This window comes from Manis javanica, chromosome 14 (assembly GCF_040802235.1).
Source record: "Manis javanica isolate MJ-LG chromosome 14, MJ_LKY, whole genome shotgun sequence".
Classification (NCBI taxonomy): Eukaryota; Metazoa; Chordata; class Mammalia; order Pholidota; family Manidae; genus Manis; species Manis javanica.
Window position 1 is genome coordinate 10,344,069 of NC_133169.1, and position 19,112 is coordinate 10,363,180.

The following is a 19,112-nucleotide window of genomic DNA, read 5'->3' on the forward strand; positions in this document are numbered from 1 at the left end:
TTCCCCACTGTTATTCAACATAGTACTGGAGGTCCTAGCCACAGCAATTAGACAAAACAAAGAAATAAAAGGAATCCAGTTTGGTAAAGAAGAAGTCAAACTGTCACTATTTGCAGATTACATGGTATTGTACATAAAAAACCCTAAAGACTCCACTCCAAAACTACTAGAACTGATATTGGAATTCAGCAAAGTTGCAGGATACAAAATTAATACACAGAAATCTGTAGCTTTCCTATACACTAACAATGAACTAATAGAGAAACCAGGAAAACGATTCCATTCACAATTGCATCAAAAAGAATAAAATACCTAGGAATAAACCTAACCAAGAAAGTGAAAGACCTATACCCTGAAAACTACAAGACATTCTTAAGAGAAATTAAAGAGGACACTAAGAAATGGAAACTCATCCCATGCTCTTGGCTAGGAAGAATTAATATCATCAAAATGGCCATCCTGCCCAAAGCAATCTACAAATTTAATTCAATCCCTATCAAATTACCAACAGCATTCTTCAATGAACTGGAGTAAATAGTTCTAAAATTCATATGGAACCACCAAAGACCCTGAACAGCCAAAGCATAAAGTGGGAGGGATCTTGCTCCCCATCTTCAAGCTGTACTACAAAGCCACAGTAATCAAGACAGTTTGGTACTGGCACAAGAACAGAGTCACAGACCAGTGGAACAGAATAGTTTCCAGACATTAACCCAAACATATATGGTCAATTAATATACGATAAGGAGCCATGGACATACAATGGGGAAATGACAGCCTCTTCAACAGCTGGTGTTAGAAAAACTGGACAGCTATATGCAAGAGAATAAAACCAGATCATTGTCTAACCCCATACACAAAAGTAAATTAAAAATGGATCAAAGACCTGAATGTAAGTCAAGTCATGAAACCATAAAACTCTTAGAAAAGAACATAGGCAAAAATCTCTTGGACATAAACATGAGTGACTTCTTCATGAACATATCTCCCCGGGCAAGGGAAACAAAAGCAAAAATGAACAAGTGGAACTATGTCAAGCTGGAAAGCTTCTGTACAGCAAAGGACACCATCAATAGAACAAAAAGGCATCCTACAGTATGGGAGAATATATTCATAAAGCACAGATCCAATAAAGGGTTGACATCCAAAATATATAAAGAGCTCACACACCTCAACAAACAAAAAGCGAACAATCCAATTAAAAAATGGGCAGAGGAGCTGAACAGACAGTTCTCCAAAGAAGAAATTCAGATGGCCAACAGACAAATGAAAAGATGCTCCACATCGCTAGTCATCAGGGAAATGCAAATTAAAACCACAGTGTGATATCACGTCACACCAGTAAGGATCGCCACCATCCAAAAGACAACAAGACATGTTGGTGAGGTTGTGGAGAAAGGGGAACCCTGCTACATTGCTGGTGGGAATGTAAATTTGTTCAACCATTGTAGAAAGCAGTATGGTGGTTCCTCAAAAAGCTCAAAATAGAAACACCATTTGACCCAGGAATTCCATTTCTAGGAATTTACCCTAAGAATGCAGCAGCCCAGTTTGAAAAGGACACATGCACCACTATGTTTATCGCAGCACTATTTACAATAGCCAAGAAATGGAAGCAACCTAAGTGTCCATCAGTAGATGAATGGATAAAGAAGAGGTGGTACATATACACAATGGAATATCATTCAGCCATAAGAAGAAAACAAATTCTACCATTTGCAACAACATGGATGGAGCTAGAGGGTATTATGCTCAGTGAAATAAGCCAGGCGGAGAAAGACAAGTACCAAATGATTTCACTCATCTGTGGAGTATAAGAACAAAGGAGAAACTGAAGGAACAAAACAGCAGCAGAATCACAGAACCCAAGAAAGAACTAACCGTTACCAAAGGGAAAGGGACTGGGGAGGATGGGTGGAAAGGGAGGGAGAAGGGGGAGAAGAAGAAAGGGGGCCTTACGATTAGCATGTATAATTTGGGGAGGGGCACGGGGAGGGCTGTGCAACAGAGAAGACAAGTAGTGATTTTACAGCATCTCACTACGCTGATGGACAGTGACTAATGGGGTATATGTGGGGGACTTGGTGAAGGGGGGAGTCTAGTAAACATAGTGTTCCTCATGTAATTGTAGATTAATGATAAAAAAACAAAAAAAGATGGGAGGGTACAAAGTGAGAAAAGTTTCTTCAGTCTTTGTTAAATTTGTTTAGGTATTTTCTGTGTATTCAATCAAGCACATAGAATCACACTGTACATATATCTGTAATTTACTTCATTCACTTGGCAATATAATTTAGACTTTTTGTTTCATTGTAATGCATTAAGATCTCCCTCTTCTGTTTAATGATTACATAGTAGCAGGGAATTTATTTATTCAAATTTGGCAGACTTCTTTTGCTTTTTTTAAAATTCAGCGCTTCAGTTGCACCAGCCACATTTTAAGTTCTCTGTTGCTGCATGTGGCTAGTGGCTGCTGGTACTGTACAATGCATATGTAGAATATTCCATCACCACAGAAAGTTCCTATAGATGTCACTGATCTAAAGTCATCCCAGGAAAAATGTCACCTTAATATTTAACAATTGCATAATTCAGTGACTCAGTTTTCAAAAAGACATCATAGCATCATTGGACAAAATTATGAGCGAGGAAGAACACCCATATTTCTGTGCCCTAACATAACAGATGTTTATCATTTTTGTATATTTTTAGTTATTTTTGAGTCTTATTTTAAGGGTATAATTTTTCATTGTTACGATTGCTATGTGTGTATTACACTGTGTTGTATTTCATGTATTGGAAGCTTATAGAATAGTTACATGTTTATATTTTATATGTATTTACTAAGGCATCAGGTTTAGTCATTCCTTGATTATTGGAATTTAGGGTCATTCCTTTTTTCACTATCAATGCTTTGTGTAAATAATTTTTTGAAATGTTCTTATAAAATGCACTAATTAAAGGGGATTACTGAGAAGAATTACATGTTCAGTTTTCTGGCTTTTGCTGCATTTTGAGAGATTTAAGTCTTGTTTCAAGGAAGGAACTTGGGTTTTTGGGGAAAATAGGTGAGATGAGTCAGCTGTGGGAAATGGTCTGTACAAAGGCACTGGGGAAAAATAAGTAATTAAAAAATTTAAGAATAGCTTCAAGAAGAGGAGAAAACCTTTTTGCCTGGAACCTATAGATCTGGGTGCCAGCCCTGGTCTGCCCCTCATTGGCTGCGGGACCCTAATCCATTGCCTGGCCTCAGTATACCTGAGTCTTATCTGTAAAATGGGCTCAAGAAGTATTTTCACAGAAGGATGTGAAAAGATTTGTACCCTCCTGCGCTGGTGGCAGGAGTGTACAATGGGGCAGCCACTTTGGAAAACAGTCTAGCAGTTCCTCAAAAGGTTAAACACAGAACTACCGTAAGACTCCTCTGGATATGCCCCAAGGGAAATGAAAACACATGTCCACAGAAATACTTGTGCTCAAATATTCAGAGCAGCATTATTCACAGTAGCCAAAAGATGGAAACAGTCCAAATGTCCATCAACAGATGAACCGATAAACACATGACAGTCTATGCATACAGTGGAATATTATTCACCCATGATAAAGAATGATGTTCTGACACAGGCTACAGTGAGGGTGGACCTTGACAACATTACACGAAGAGAAAGAAACCCGATGCAAAAAGAGCACACACATTATTCCAGTCCTCTCAAGGTCCAGAATGTTAGGTTAGTGGCTGCTTAGGGCTCAGAGGACAGAGGGCAGGGGGTAGAGGAATGAGCACTCATGGGTGCAAAGTTTATTCTTAAGGTAATGAAAGTGTTTTACAATTGATTCTGAAGAAGTTTGCACGTATCTGTGAATATACTAAAAACCATTATATTGGACACTTTCAGTGGGGTGTGAGCTATATCTCAATATAAAGCTTTTTTATTGTTGTTTAAAAATAAATGTGCTTTATTGTAAAGAACACTTCATTAGAATGCTGAAAATCTGAAATTTTCACTAGACAGATGAATTCAGAGTTGGGAATGAGTGTCGGAAACTTTTTTTCCTAGATGAGGCAGATGATGATGATGATCCAGAATATAATTTCCTGGAAGACCCTGATGAACCTGACACGGAGGATTTCCGCACTGACCGAGCAGTGAGAATCACCAGTGAGTCTGTGTTGACCATGAGTCCTGCTCTTGGCAGCTCCACATCCAACTTTGCTTGCTTTATAGATTTTTGAGGGTGAAGTTGGCAGCCCACTCAGGTTTAGATATTTAATCTTTTTCTACCCATTTATTTCTATAATTCTTTAAATTGGCATATGTATTCAGGAAGCCTATAAGTCATTGACTTCTACATCCCCCAGTCATGTGTTGGTCCAGGATTTGGCAGAGACTGTACTTAGGATCCCAAAATGAGTAAGATGTGGCTCTGCTGTGTAGGATGTCAGCTTGGTTAGGGGGACACAAACAAGTTATAATACAGACTGATAGGGGCCATAGTGACTAGGTTGTTAAAGAGATAAGGTAGTGGCCTAAAAGGTGGTATAGCCTAGTGTACAGTATGGAGCAGGGTGGAAGGGCTTAGAGAAGGAGTCAAAGATAAAGATGCTCCATCTTAGTTTTGAAAGAAGGAATAAGAAATTTTTGGTGAATGGGGGCAGAGAGGGATATTGCAAATAGACGGAAGAACATCTGCAAACCACAGAGTTGTGAAACAATCGTCAGTGTGTTTGGAAAACAGTAAGTAACTTGGTATAGTTGTGTGAATGAATGGTGGTAGAAGAGATAAGTGGTGTTCAGATCATGAGAACTTTGAATTTGAGTTTTGATCTGCCAAAGAGCCAAAGAGTTTTAGGCAGGAAATCAATAAGAACTGATTTGGATTTTAGGAATATCACTTTGGTTCAATATCAGTGTACTGTATTGATTTGGTGGGTAAAGAGAACAAGATTGGAGGCATGGCAAACAAATAACTTGGCTTGAGTCATATGTTTAAAAAGTTACTTCATGGCTAGTTTGCCAATGACAGAAAACATATTTCAGGAACTATTGATTTTTATTGAGTGTATGCATGACCATGTACTAGAGTGGTATGCACAATATGGTAAAGGATGTTGACTGTACCCCAGGTGATGAGAAAGCTTTATAAGCATCCAAAAGTATTTACCTTATACCTAAATAATGCAATTATTTGTGTAAAGAGAATTATGTAAACATGATCCTTATGACTTGTGTTCTATTTTGTTGCTTTATTTCATCTTTGATCCTTAAGAGAGTGCTATTTCCTTTATGAAGATCTTCCATTTATTTTGGTTATGTTGTGACATTAAGGTTAGAGGAACCATTGAAAGGAAAGCACCGGGAATCAAAAGAGAAAGTATAGAATGAAAAGACTTGAGGATTTAGGCTTTAAGATTGTGAAGGAAGGTCTAGAAATGTATGAGAAAAATCAACAAAGTCTAGTGTTAGAAACCAAAGGAAGGAGTGACTGGTTCACCGTGTCATATACTGGTAATGAAATATTTTCTGCTTGAAGCAGAAAAGTAGGAGATTTCACTTCAGTTTAGCTCTTGACCTGGAATACACTTGCCTTCCCTTTTTGTTTGTCTGCTACTTTATTCAGTTTACATGTAATTTCTCAGGAACTGTCCTCATCAATTAGTATTGATCTTACTTTGTACTCCATCTCACCTTGTATGTCCTTTTTGATACCCATCTCTTTCATAATTGCTAATTGTCTGTTTTCTCCCCTAGAGCTGTGAACTTCTCATGGATTTTGTATCATTTATTGCTGTAAAGCTGGTGTTTTGCACAGTGCTGGCGATATTGGCTAATAAAAGTAAACTTTTCTGGGATACCTGAGTGAAGGGCTGTCCTGTCCAGCATAGAGTTCTGTGATCATACATACAAATTGGGACAGAATTTTAATTTTGTTCCTACCCCTTGTTCTCTTACGTCTGATGTTATCATATTTAATTATAACCTCTTTAAAAGTATTTATCCTTACATGGATGTCAAATTTTAAAAATAAAAAAGCCTAGAGTCATAGTTCGAAAATTCATGTGGTCTTATATTTTCCTCCCACTTGAGAGTTTGTTTGCAATTTCTCTGATGTGGCCTTTTAATCTATGTCTGTATACCTCCAGTGATGGGAAGGTGATCAGTTCTGCAGATAGCATGTCAAGATCTTAAATACCTCCTCAGTTAACATTTCCCTATTGCACCTAAGTCTACCTTTTATAGTCTCCTGTTTTGTCTTTTATTGCTAAAAAATGTAATGTACTCCGAAGTGTGCATAGTAAAAGATGTTTCTTTTCCTAAGTGTTTTCTTTCCTATGCCAAACATAACCAAGTTTCTTCAGTTTCCTGACCTCTTGCCACCCAAGTTACCCTCCTCTGGATGCTGGCCTTTATTTTTTTATAAATCTGTCCCCTATTACATTTTATTATGAAACTTTTTAAACATGTAGAAAAGTAAAGAATTGTACAACTGAATATCCATATGCCTACCACCTAGTTTCTGTAATTAACTTTTAATATGTTTACAGCTGTCCGTCTCTATGAATTCATGTTATTGTTTTCATTTTTGATGTATTGCAAAGAGAGTTGTAGATTATCAGCACACTTCACTCCCGTACATTTCAGCATGCATATCATGAAGTAGAGCTCAGTATTTGTTTACAATTTCTCCTTTTATGTAAACTTACACACAGTGTAGTTCACAAATCTTTAGTGTGCCAGTGAGTTTTGACCTGCTTCTACTTGGGTAAACCGGGCTCCATAATGATATAAAATGTCAACCCAGAGAGTTTTCTCACGTCAATCCCTAGGCAACCCCCCTGAGGCAACCACTCTTGTTTTTTTTCATCACATGTTAGATTTGCCTATTTTAGAACTTCATATAAATGGAATCATATAATATGATTTTCTGTGTAAGGCTTCTTTCACTCAGCATAATATTTTTCAGATTTATCCATATTGCCTGTATTATTAATTTGTTGCCTTTTATTGCTGAGTAGGATTCCATGGTGTAAATGTACCAATTTTTTATCTTTTTAATTTGTCCCCAGGTATTGATGGACACCAGGGCTCTTTTTAATTTTTTGCTATCTTGAATAAAGCTGCTCTGAACTTTCTTGTGCAAGCCTTTGTGGGCAGCTGTCTAGGTGAGGAATCATTGGTCACAGGGTAGATTTGTGTATACTTTCATAAGAAATTTTCAGACCCTTTTCCAAATTGGCTTTCCATTTTACCTCCTCATTAGAGTTCCAGTTGCTCCATATCTTCACCAACATACTGATTTTAGCTTTTTAGTGCCCTCTTAAGATGGGCTTTTACAGAAATGATCACAGTTCTCTTGACATGGTCTGAGACTCTGCTCTTTGGTTCAATGATAGACTTGCTGCCTTGGATATGAGCACTGTTTTAGAGCAGCTCTGTCATATTGAACTTGAGACCAACCAAAGCAATCAGATCTTTTTCAGATTGTTTTTGAGCCACGTTACCTTTTTGTGCACTTAAACTGGTTTTTAAATATCCCAGATGTAAGACTTTAAACTTATCCATTTTGTTCTATCTTGTTAATTTGGGAAAAAACAGAAGTTTGAATCTGTCATCAGTTGATCTGGCACTCTCTTCCAGCTTTATATAGTTTACAGATTTGGTAGTGTTTCCTGGGTCTTCTTGGTCATTGATGGAGTTGCTGAATAGTTGAGGTCCAAAGACAGGGTCTCATGACACACAGCTAGAGATTCTTCCCCTGATTCCATTCAGTAGGATAGGCCAACAAACTGATTTTTTTGTTATTGTTAAATCATCTAGCCTACATTTTATTTATATCTTCCTGCTAGAATTTAAGCTTCATGAGAATAAGACTATTTATGTCCGTCGGATATCCCAAGCATTTACAACAAGGATTGAGGCATAGTTGGTGTTCAGTAAATGTTTTTGAATGAATGAATGAATGATAGAATGCTGAACACAACACATATTTCTTCTTGGAATTCCCCCTTACTGCAAAAAGAAACTAACTTGTGCCAACAACATACTGTCTGGCTTTTTTTCAGAAAAGGAAGTGAATGAGCTGATGGAAGAGCTGTTTGAAACTGTGAGTCATGATCGTTGTGTGAGAACTTGGGATGGTGAAAGTGGATCCTCTAGCAAGCTCTGTGTTTGGTCCCAGGGCCCCTCCCTACAGAAGGGTTGTCTGACCAAGGCAATTACCTTTCAGACCACCCAGGAGAGAATGTAGTGGCAGGAGAAGTTAACTAATAATCTTTGATTATCCAAATGTAGGTTATGTGTAGTAAAATTTCCATTGCAGACTTTTGGGTAACTGCCCCAACTATCATTTGGTGCATCCTTAAAGGTTGCCAACTACTTTTAGATTATTCTGAGCACAGTTACCACTGTCATAAATTTGTTTCATGAAAGATACTTCTAATCATTTTGAGTTAGTTATTCATGCTCTATCCTTACTGTTACAAGTAGGCTGATAGAGAGACCTTTTTCCTGGCATAGTAGCCATCCCATGTGCTGGATTCTGGGAGTCCTAAAGTGAGAAAGGTTCTGGCATGAGCTTTTTCTAGGTGCCAGCATTATTAAAGTCCTGTAAATTGTAGTCTTCACATTCCCTTCTCACTTCTGGAGTGACTTTCACAGACCCTTTGCTCAGGAAAACTCTCCTTTTCTTTTGCCCTCAGTTCCAAGATGAAATGGGATTCTCCAACACAGAAGATGATGGCCCAAAGGAGGAGGAGCGTGTGGCTGAGCCTCGGCCTAATTTTAACACCCCTCAAGCCCTGCGGTAGGCTAGCCAAAGACCTTAACACTTAGAATGGAAGGAAAGTGTATGCCTGAAAAAGTTTTCAGAAATTTCAGTTAACAATTTCCTATCCCTACGTATGTGCCGTTACTATCTAAGGATGCAGAGCCCTGTGTAGTTGTTAGGTGTCGAGTGAGCAAGTCTCCTTGTTACGGGGCAGTGCAGCTGTAGACAGAGCTGTATCTGTTTGGGAAGGGAGAAAAAACAGTAGCTGGCATCCATGGCAGCTTCTCCGGGTGAGTGGTGCTGGAGAGGTGAGAGGATTCTATGTGACCAGCCACAGAAACTACTCTAAATTGTAACATACAGTATGAACCTGTTGGTCTCCTCATTTGCCATTAACATCTGGTAAAGGTTAATGAGAACTTGTGAGTTACCTAGGCATTCATTGAGCGAGCCATGCTGCAGCTACCGTGGTGCCCTGGGATCTGAAATAGTGTGCTGCCTTCATCACATAAACTTGGCACTTCTGTTTCCCCACCCAAAAAGGAGAGGCTTTAATTTTTCCCCCTATTTCTGCGATGGGTTTGCATAATTCATCTGTGCTTAAATTTGTCGTTTTCCATTCTGAGTAGCAGCATACAGTCTTTTAATGACTGGTTAGAGGTCAGGTGTGGTTTGCGCCAGGGGTGGAACAAAGCTAAGAGACCCATGGCCTTGAATGAGCCCTGTATTGTAATTTAAAAACATTACCTGTCTAGACAACTTATTTTCCATCTGACAGCTAGACTTTCAGGGAATTCTCAATTCAGTAAAAAAGGTAAAGTATATAGTAACCACCAATGTGTAAAGGCCAGAAATATCAGTCATACTCCATTATAATAAATACCACAATATAACTACCAACAAAAAAAAGTCAAGATTTCCTTGTTTTTTCAGCTTTATTGAGGTATCTTTGACAAAGTTGTAAGATGTTAAAATGTGATATTTGATTATTTGCTATAAATATACATGGTGAAAGGATTCCCCCATCAAGGTAATTAATACTTCCACTGCCTCGCATTTTTACTTTTCTTTGAGAATGTTTTGAGATTTCTGAGAGGCTGTATTTGGCCCATTTGTTTCAAGCCATAGTTCATAGAACAAAATTCTGGTGTAGCAGAATGAAGTCATTCCTCTTGGGAACATTTATAATGGGATTTGATCTATAGACACATTTCAGTTTCACTAATTAACTGTGAATAAATCTTTTACTTTAGGGAATTACATAACTCCTTTAAAACCCTTGTTAAAGTTCTTTTACCTTCTGGAGTTCAGTGGCTCTTTGGGCTGCTGCTGCCTCCCTTTCAGCTGGAAGTGCAAACCAGGTTTAATTTTTGACTAAATAAATCTCATGGGGATAGTGAGCCGTCTGTGTTCCTCTTACCAACTCTGTAAGTAATATCTGTTAAAATCAGGCATAGGCTATTTGCTTTGTTTTATTGACGTATAGTTGAGACACACTGTTGTGTAGGAATGGGCTTTTTGCATTATGTACTTTTTTCGTGCTTCTGCTCTACTCATCTGCTGGTAGTGCAGGTCATCGAGAGTCTTAAGTTCTCAGTGAAGATTATACAGAGGACAGTCCCATGTCTTCAGGTTTTTATCCTGTGCCTGCCCACATTCATAGTAAATACTATAATAGGAAAGAGTATCCCCAGAGGCTATAGAAAAAAAGTTTACCATTTAACTGTTGTTATGGTGTAGAGGATTTCTTGAAATATGGTAACCTACTCTTTGCAGCTACTTAAGCAGGGCTTATCCTAATGGCCCAGGGTCCCAGCTCAGGCGTCATCACTGTAGTGTCTTGTTCTTCCTCTACCTCAGGAACAGTGTGGTAGGTATTCAGAGTCTTGCTTCAGCCCTGGACACAGGTTAGAAAACTTGAGGGAGTCAAATGGCTAAAAGAAAGTACTTTCATGGAGCGTGGTAGGGTTGGTGCTTGAACCAGCTTCTCAGTATTCATCTAAACTGCCGCGCAGCTTAGTATTTCCCTTTCTTGCTTCAGGCTTGAAGTCTTCTGGTTTTTTAAGGAAGGCAGGGCAACTGAAAGGATGGGAGTGGGAGAATGGGACAAGCTAGACCTGGGATGGGAATAATGGGTAAATTAGAGAACAAATGCTGTACATTGAGAAGACTATCATTTAAGAAGAATCCCAGATCAATATGGATTTGGGATTCAGTGTGATGCAAGAATGATGAGTTTCATTAGCCCCAGATGTTTCTCTGTTCCCAGATTTTTGTTAAATTTCTCTTTCATTTATATGTTACTTAGAGGTCTGATTGAAGGAGAATGGGAGGGGCGCAATTCAGAACCACCTTATTTGAATCTGTACTAGCAACTTTGGAAAAGATTTGGATAGGCTGGGAGTTTACCTGTTGACTAAAATGGGATTTGGGGATTAGCACTAGATGCAAAGTATTCAGCCTTTCTTAGCCCACTATTAGTAGAAAGTGGATGTGTTACGGACCTAGGGAAACATTCAAATTCAGTCATCTCCCTGTTGGGGATAGGTTTGAGGAACCACTGGCCAATTTGCTAAATGAACAACATCGCACAGTGAAGGAGCTGCTTGAACAGCTGAAGATGAAGAAATCTTCAGCCAGACAGCAGCAAGAAGTTGAGAGGGTTAAGCCCCAGAGTGAGAAAGTTCAACAGACTCTGATTCTAGACCCAGGCCAGAGAAGGAGACTCCAGCAGCAGATGCAGCAGGTAAGACTCTTCTGGTCATGGGACTATTAGATTGTTCCATGATCTGACACTGAAGCCAAAAAAAGTCACAAACAGGTGTCTTTATACCCATTGAAACCATAGGACCACAGAGTCTTCACATTGTTGGAACCCTGAAACATCATCATGTTTGTGTCCATACGGCTCAGGCAAAAAAGCACATATGGACCCTGACAGTATTCAGAACTACCTGTCAAGGAATCCTTAGTAATCCATTCTGAATTTAACATCCTCACTCGCAGAGTAGTTTTTTCTTCTTCCTAATCTTAGGTCCTCTGGTTTGAGATTAAACTTTTTGTTTCTGTCAATTTGTTCAAGGAAAACATACTGAGATACTTTGTCATTCTCATAGTCTCTCCAGAAAGCAAAACATGGTGAAGTTGCAAACACTTTGGTAAGGTCTTCTGGGTTCCTGAAATGACAACATTGTAACATGTCACTGTATTATTTTCTTTCCCTTCCCAGCATGTGCAGCTCTTGACGCAAATTCACCTTCTCGCCGCCTCCAATCCCAGTCTCAGTTCAGAGGCCAGTACCACCAGGATATTTCTTGTAAGGTTCCACATACCCCTAACTAGATCTAAAGACTTGAGTGTGCAGGTAGCTTGGCAGGTTGTTTCTCATAGAAATCCACCCATCATAGTCTCTATTTATTCTTCCCTTCTGCATGTTTTGGTAGTTGTTCCTGTGGCTTCCTGTGTTTGCTAAGAGAACATAGCCACTGACCCCCAAGAAAGGACAGACTACATTCAATTTTCTTAAGACTATTCCTCTGATTTTTTTTATTGGGTCCTTGTCTTCATCTTTAGATCTATCTTGACTTTTGAGGTTTTTTGGTACTTCTGTTCTTTTTAGTGAATTCATTATCCACTCATTCATCTCAGTATCACTGTTTTATGTATAAAATTAATTTTGCTCTTGACAATTTGAAGTATTTTGGAGGAAGGGGTTTTAGTATTAAAATTTTATTAAACCCTGTAAAAATTGCCTCTGAACTTTGAGCAAGTAGTGATGATACTCGTTGCTTCTTGGTAAGTCTCTTTGGAGTTGGTTCGCATGTTCGCTAGTACTCCAAGCTTCCCTGGTTGTCAACAGGGTGTATTCACCTTTTACTGACGAGCATAAGAAGTGCTTTGTTCTAGGTGTTGTTCAGAGAAACCAAAAGACAAGACATTTTAAAGAGCAGTAAATTTCACTCTTGAGAACCTTAATTGTGGCTGAGGAGCTAGGTAGACCATACATCCATATTCAGTCTAAGAATGAAACAAGAACTACGGAGAGTGTCATGAACACAAAAAATATCTGGGGCCTTAGCAAAAGAGCAGTCTTCATGGAATAATGTTAGTTATGAAAGAATTTGTGATTTTTACTTGTTTTTGTCTTATAGTAGGACGACAGTTTTTCACTCAAAGGCTAAGGGCTACTGGTATTGTCTAGAACTTAGATCTCCTTTGTCTTGTTTTCCCAGAAAGAGCTGGGAACCTTTGCTCAAAGCTCCATCGCTCTTCACCATCAGTTCAACCCCAAGTTTCAGACCTTGTTCCAGCCTTGTAACCTGATGGGAGCTATGCAGCTCATTGAAGACTTCAGCACACATGTCAGCATTGACTGGAGTCCTCGTAAAACTGTCAAGAAGACTGGTAGGGGACAGATGTGTCCACTTCAAGTTTTTACTTGCAGTGTGAGGTGGGAGTCTTATCCCATACATGATGTCCTAGGGATAATTTTCTAGGGATGGAGGAGGCAGGATATTTGTAATTTCTTCCTTCTTTCTTTTATTCTTCCTTTGTACTCATATTTTCAAGTTGTAGAATTACATGAACTTCACTAGGGGATGGAGGCAGTGGACAGGATAGGCTTGGGGGCTAAGAGATCTGAGGCTAGATGCTACGAATTGGACTTAAATAGATGTGAGAATAAGGTCAATAAAGTGGTAAAGTTGGGTTGTGTTTAGGTTTTTACTCTTCTTCATTAAGATCATTTTATTTCCCATAAAGATTGTAGTGGTATCTCCATTTTGAAGGAAACATTGATTTGGAAGTTAGGCACAAATTAGAGATGATGTACATTTGCATGTTCAGTATTTTAAAGACATTGACATGTTTGGTTTCTGTCTTGCATTGGTTTAGTATTTTTGAGAAATGCTTTGCTCTTCCCTTAAAATAAATAGTTGCTTCTGATATGTTTTCTGGTTTAGCAAATTAGTTATAGTTTGCTCTGGATTTTTCTTTGTCTTTGGACTTGATTGAAATCCCTTACTTATAGTTAAATTGAATATAGTTGAATTTAAGTGCATTATGTCATAGACACTGATCTCAAACTATTTTATTAGCTATATGTTGTTAAAGAAAACTTAACACCAAGCTACAGTAATAACTTACACATACGGTGTCCTGTGTGTTTCTTCTGGGGATATAAAAATAACATTTATGGAGGGAGAAATACGGATGTAGTCGTGCATATCTCTGGAAAGGCAGAAGTGCCTGGAATTGAGAGGCTTAGACAGCAAGACAGAAATGAATGAGACTGAATTGTCTCATTCCTTGTGTGGTCTTTTTGTTCCCAATCTCAGGAGGAAACTGGGAGAACTTAATGAAAGTTAAATAAGAATCAAATAAAATAAAATTTGGAATACCAGATTTGTGAGGGAGATTAAAGAAGTTGGAATCTTATCTTGGAAGAAGGAAAGCATTGTTGAAGGTCACTTATCTTTCAAGGATTTAAAGGGGGAAGGAGGTAAAAATTTTTTGCGCATACACTATGTGCCAGGTTATTACTAGGTGCTTCTTAAGTACTTATGTTACATAGTGTGCCAAGTGTTCCACATAGGAAAGAATAAGAATCAAGTTTTAATAACATTGGATGGGGCTCCCTTTAGGTATATGTTAGGCTGAGAAAGATTATGGAAACTTTGGGGGAGGGTGTGTGGGTGGGAGGGCATTAAGTTAGATGGGAGCAGCTCTGTCGAAATGCAAACATGCACTCAGAAGCTTTTGTGAAGCCCTCTTTTGTTCTAGAATTTCATTTATGGATTTTTTTTTTCTAACAGCCTGTGAATTTCCCTGTTTGCCAAAGCAAGTGGCTTGGATCCTGGCCACAAGCAAGGTTTTCATGTATCCAGAGCTACTTCCAGTGTGTTCTCTGAAGGCAAAGAATCCCCAGAATAAGATTTTATTCACGAAGGCTGAGGACAAGTAAGGGTTTACAGTGGGGGGACAAGCACATAATATCCTGAAGAGAAGCTAGTTCTTTTTTGTTGAGGAGCTTAGGGGAAATAGGCATGTATAATAAGACATGGACAAAAAAGACAAAAAGAAAATTGGTGTAGATGGGCAGAATTCCATAGTATATGCTTGTTCCAGCAGTGCCAAGTTCTGTTTTTTGGGGGAATGACATGAACATTTTTTAATCATTTTTGTCATTTATTGTGAATTATTTTTATTTTCTATTTATTCTAAAAACCAATTTTATAATATTTTTATAGGGAAATTCTCAAAGGAAAAAAGATTTTATCATTATCCTAACCACTCCAAAACAATTACTTTTCTCTTTGCATTTCTTATATAATTATCAGCAACTTAAATAGAATTTTGTTTTGCTTTTTTTAACCTAAGGTCTTGAAATTGCTCTTCATGGTCCTTTTTTTTTTTGTTTCTGTGTATTATCTTTTAAAGCAGTATTTAATAACCCTCGGATAGTCCTTCTGTTGGCCACTGTTTTTTCCTCCCCTTTTTTGCCCCTGTAGATGAGGCTTCACTAAATATCTTTGTGCATAGAGCTTTTGAAAATCTTTTTAAGTTTATCCCTTTGGTTCAGTTCCCAAGAATGCGATTATTTGATAAAGGTTATGATGTTTTTATGGCTCTTGATAAGTGTTGCCCTGCTGCCATTGGCAGATAGGTACATACCTAGGTAATCCTAGTTGAATACATTGTTGGTTGGTAGTGTTGGTGCTGATTTAATATGCCTAAACTAGTGCCCATTATTCATTTTATCTTTGTTTTATTAGCACCATTCTCCTTCCTTTGTAGCCCTTTGAACTTTTCTTTGTATTATTATACAGTCTAACATTTATTAGTGATTTATGTCTCATTTTTCCTCTCCTCTCTTGGTTGTGAACTTGTGACTGAGTTGTAGCTCTGGGGGCAAGCATGTTCATAGCCCAGGGCGAATAAACCAGTGAAACCCGTGAAGCCGAAATCAGTCAAGGGGAAAGAGACCTTGTATTTGCTCACAGGGGGCTGCGCCTTAGCCGCTGCTCTGGCTCTCTTCTTGGCCCACGCTTGCCTCTGCGGCCGCAGCTTCAGGGAGCAACTCTGCGGCAGGGTTCCTGGTGACGGACAGGTACCAGGCCAACTACTCAGCAGAGGGAGGAAGAGAACAATGTCTCTCCACCCCTTGTAAATGCCTGTTGATATGGAAATGGCCTAAGGCCAGGCCAGAGATTCTGGAAATACTGCAGTTTTACCCACAGAGTCTTATTCATAGTTCTTATTAGCACTCAGTAAATATCTTAAATTTTCTGTTGAGCAGCAAGCCATTACATGTAGAGAAAGTAGGTTATATCTGGTGAGTTATTTGGGGAGGCTTTTTAGAAGACTGTGAAGTGACATTTAGTGTCATTGCTCTTTCTCAGTTTGTTAGCTTTAGGACTGAAGCACTTTGAAGGGACTGAGTTTCCTAAGCCTCTAATCAGCAAGTACCTTCTAACCTGCAAGACTGCCCAGCAGCTGACACTGAGGATCAAGAACCTTAACATGAACAGAGCTCCTGACAACATCATTAAAGTAAGTGCTTCCCTCAAGTCCCACCTGCGGGCCTCCCCTCTGTACAATCCATTCTTTTTCTTCCTTTTAGTCCAATGAAGAGAGGGACTTTTCATCTAAAGCTAATTCTAAAGCTAATTCCTTCCTCCTGTGCACTAGGTTAATTCCCTTCTTGCCATTCCAGAACACTGATCCATACTTTCCTCTGGAATATCATCTTCTTTTATTAAGGATATTTCCCCTAATTTTAAATTGTTCAGTCTTAAACTATTTCTCTATATTTGATTAGCATGGTAAGCCTGCCCTCAACTATTCTGATAGCCTCAGTCCCAAGATCATCCTTTCCAGCCACGCTTCTGCCAGGGCAGGGGAAGAGGCTGTCACTGGTACAGCAAACAGGAGAGAGGATATGGGGTCTCACTGCCTCTTCAAGAGATGTAACCTGTCCTCCTTATCTTTGCCAGTTTGTAATTCCAGCTTTACATCCACTTCTAGAGGTATCTGGTATCCTATCCTTTTGCCAGCCTTTGACATAAATTTAGTTGGCCCTCAACTTTTCTCAAGGTGGAATTTGGTTTTCTTCATGCTCCTGTGTCAGTTACCACTCATCCATCTGCTTGTTAGCTTTGAAAATTTTGTTGCTTTTACCTTTTCTCTCATACTCTCTCTCCTAGGCTTTTACCTTAAGAAAATTCCTTTCTGCTTTTTTCGTGGGGTTTCAAAAGGGAACAAAGTCAAATGGATGTTTAGACTAACAAGAACAGTTAATCTGCCTATGAACGTGTGGGTATTGTCTGCACAAAGATCTTGAATTATTTCCCAATTGGTTATCCAATGGATGCTTTTCTGCTCTTATCCTGTGTAACTCCACAGTTGATACTACAGTTCACTCATTCTTTCCTCTGTCAATTCTCTTCTCTTCTGTGATTCCAGGACTCTTAACCACTGTCTGCTTGTTTGTGAGCTTTTTTTCCCCTGTTCTGCCCTGAAATGTCAGGGTTCCACAGTAAAGTCATAGTGTGGTCTCTTCCAAATTCATGATTTTTAATATAATCTGTCTCCTCATGGTTCTCAAGTCTATATCTTCAGTCCAGATTTCCCTCCTGAATTCCAGTTTAGTGTGGCCAACTGTTTAAAGGAATTCATACCTCAGTTGCCTCACTGAGTTCTTGAATTGAGTTTTGGGTTCCCTGTACACCCTCCAGTTGTTGCCACTGCCACCACCACCAACAGCAGATTCCCCTCCCTGAACTTATCTTGTCTGTGATCTGTGTTCTCTGTATGACATTACTGTCTAGCCATTTTCTCAATCCATAAACCTGGTAGCTATCCTCAGCTCGTGTTTGATTGCTACCATATGCCTGTCAGTCACCAGCTCCTTAGTTTCTTATTCTATTTCCTACTCTGTTGTCCACTGCCTTTGTTCAGGCATTTCTTGCAACTGGATTAATGCAGTAGTTGTCCAACTGCTATCTAATTCTGGCTCCGTTCTGTCCTTCACATTGCTGCCATAGCCACTTCGTCTCATCCTTCTGACGAGAGTTCAGATTGGTTAGTATGGCCCAGGAGGGCCTACCCTGCCTCCCTCTGGCTTGTCTCCTGAAATCTCTCCACATTCCTTTAGTTGTAGCCAGACCAATCTCTTTGTGGTTTCTTAACACTTAACGTGATTTTGAACAAGAAGTGCTCTACCTCCCCTGCCTCTTGCAGCAAACTGTTTCATTAAGATCCAGCTATAGTTGCACCTGGTGTAGAAAAATCTTTACTGCAAATTTGAGTTGTGTGTCATCTTTTTGTGCACATCTCTGTATAGTTTCTTAGATAGAATGTCATTGGTCTACTTGACTGTCTCTCCCGCTGGTCTGTGAGCAGCCTGAGAGCAGGACTTGCTTCTCTTATTTATATGCTTAGCTTGTAGCACAGTGCGTGGCACACAGAAGGCATTCAACAAGTGTTGAATGAATGGATGTTTACTGTCAGTGTAATTTCAGTCCCCCTTTTCATTTACTCTTAAAACTGAACCGTGTTTGTCTGTTTTCCTTTCCTTTCCCTTCTCTTCTCATGTCCTCTGCACCATTATTTGCTTAAAAGGAAGCTTCTGTGTGTCAGTATAAGGGTTCAGGCACTATCACTGTAGCTGTTGAGCAGAAGGAAATTTTAAATGCTTCTTTTTCTCTGTGACCTGACTTTTCCCTTCCTAGTGACCAGAATGGAGATCATCAGTTAGAAGATACTGAGTAATTGTAAAATCTTTAGTAATTCGAGATTAGTTTATTTGAAATGCAGAAGCAGTCAGCACATGCCTTATATATATGTGTATATGTGGATGTCTGTGTGTGCATCTTTATCTCAAACCACTGCCCATGCTACTCCCCGTCCTGACAGAGGGCAATGTTTCTGAAAGGAATATAATTCATTCCTTATTTCTTCCTGCTTAGTTTTATAAGAAGACCAAGCAGCTGCCCATCTTAGTGAAGTGCTGTGAAGAGATACAGCCGCATCAGTGGAAGCCACCCATAGAGAGGGAAGAACATCGGCTTCCATTCTGGTTGAAGGTACAACCCTCCTCCTCAAAGTATGTTGGAGACAGAGGATCACTAAGACCCAGCAGATACATCAAGGGCTATTTTGCACCTCTAATGTTTTAGTTATAGAACTAAGACTTCAGAAACCTTCCTCATTCACTTTTCCTCTCCTACCTCTCCCCCGCACCCCCATCAGGTGTTCCACAACTTTTTAAACAATAGTGGGTAGAATAATAGTTTCCCAAGGAAATTCAGAGTTTCTAAAGTACATAATTGGAATGTAGTCTTCAT

At 39.1% G+C, this 19,112-nt stretch overlaps 1 protein-coding gene across 10 annotated transcripts in view; it reads left to right on the forward strand.

Annotated features, from left to right (window-relative positions):
* GON4L (gon-4 like) overlaps positions 1 to 19,112 on the forward strand; it is a 77,612-nt gene that overhangs the window by 47,397 nt on the left and 11,103 nt on the right. For all 10 annotated transcript variants that reach the window (XR_012124930.1, XM_073221371.1, XM_037016777.2 and 7 more), the window contains 9 exons: positions 4,059 to 4,160; positions 8,063 to 8,103; positions 8,699 to 8,802; positions 11,314 to 11,512; positions 11,996 to 12,082; positions 12,999 to 13,170; positions 14,580 to 14,724; positions 16,167 to 16,317; positions 18,735 to 18,851. Coding sequence is in view for 9 of the 10 variants with exons in the window: in XM_073221371.1 (XP_073077472.1) it covers positions 4,059 to 4,160; positions 8,063 to 8,103; positions 8,699 to 8,802; positions 11,314 to 11,512; positions 11,996 to 12,082; positions 12,999 to 13,170; positions 14,580 to 14,724; positions 16,167 to 16,317; positions 18,735 to 18,851 (1,118 nt within the window). In the remaining variant the exon portion in view is untranslated. The remainder of the gene's footprint in view (positions 1 to 4,058; positions 4,161 to 8,062; positions 8,104 to 8,698; positions 8,803 to 11,313; positions 11,513 to 11,995; positions 12,083 to 12,998; positions 13,171 to 14,579; positions 14,725 to 16,166; positions 16,318 to 18,734; positions 18,852 to 19,112) is intronic.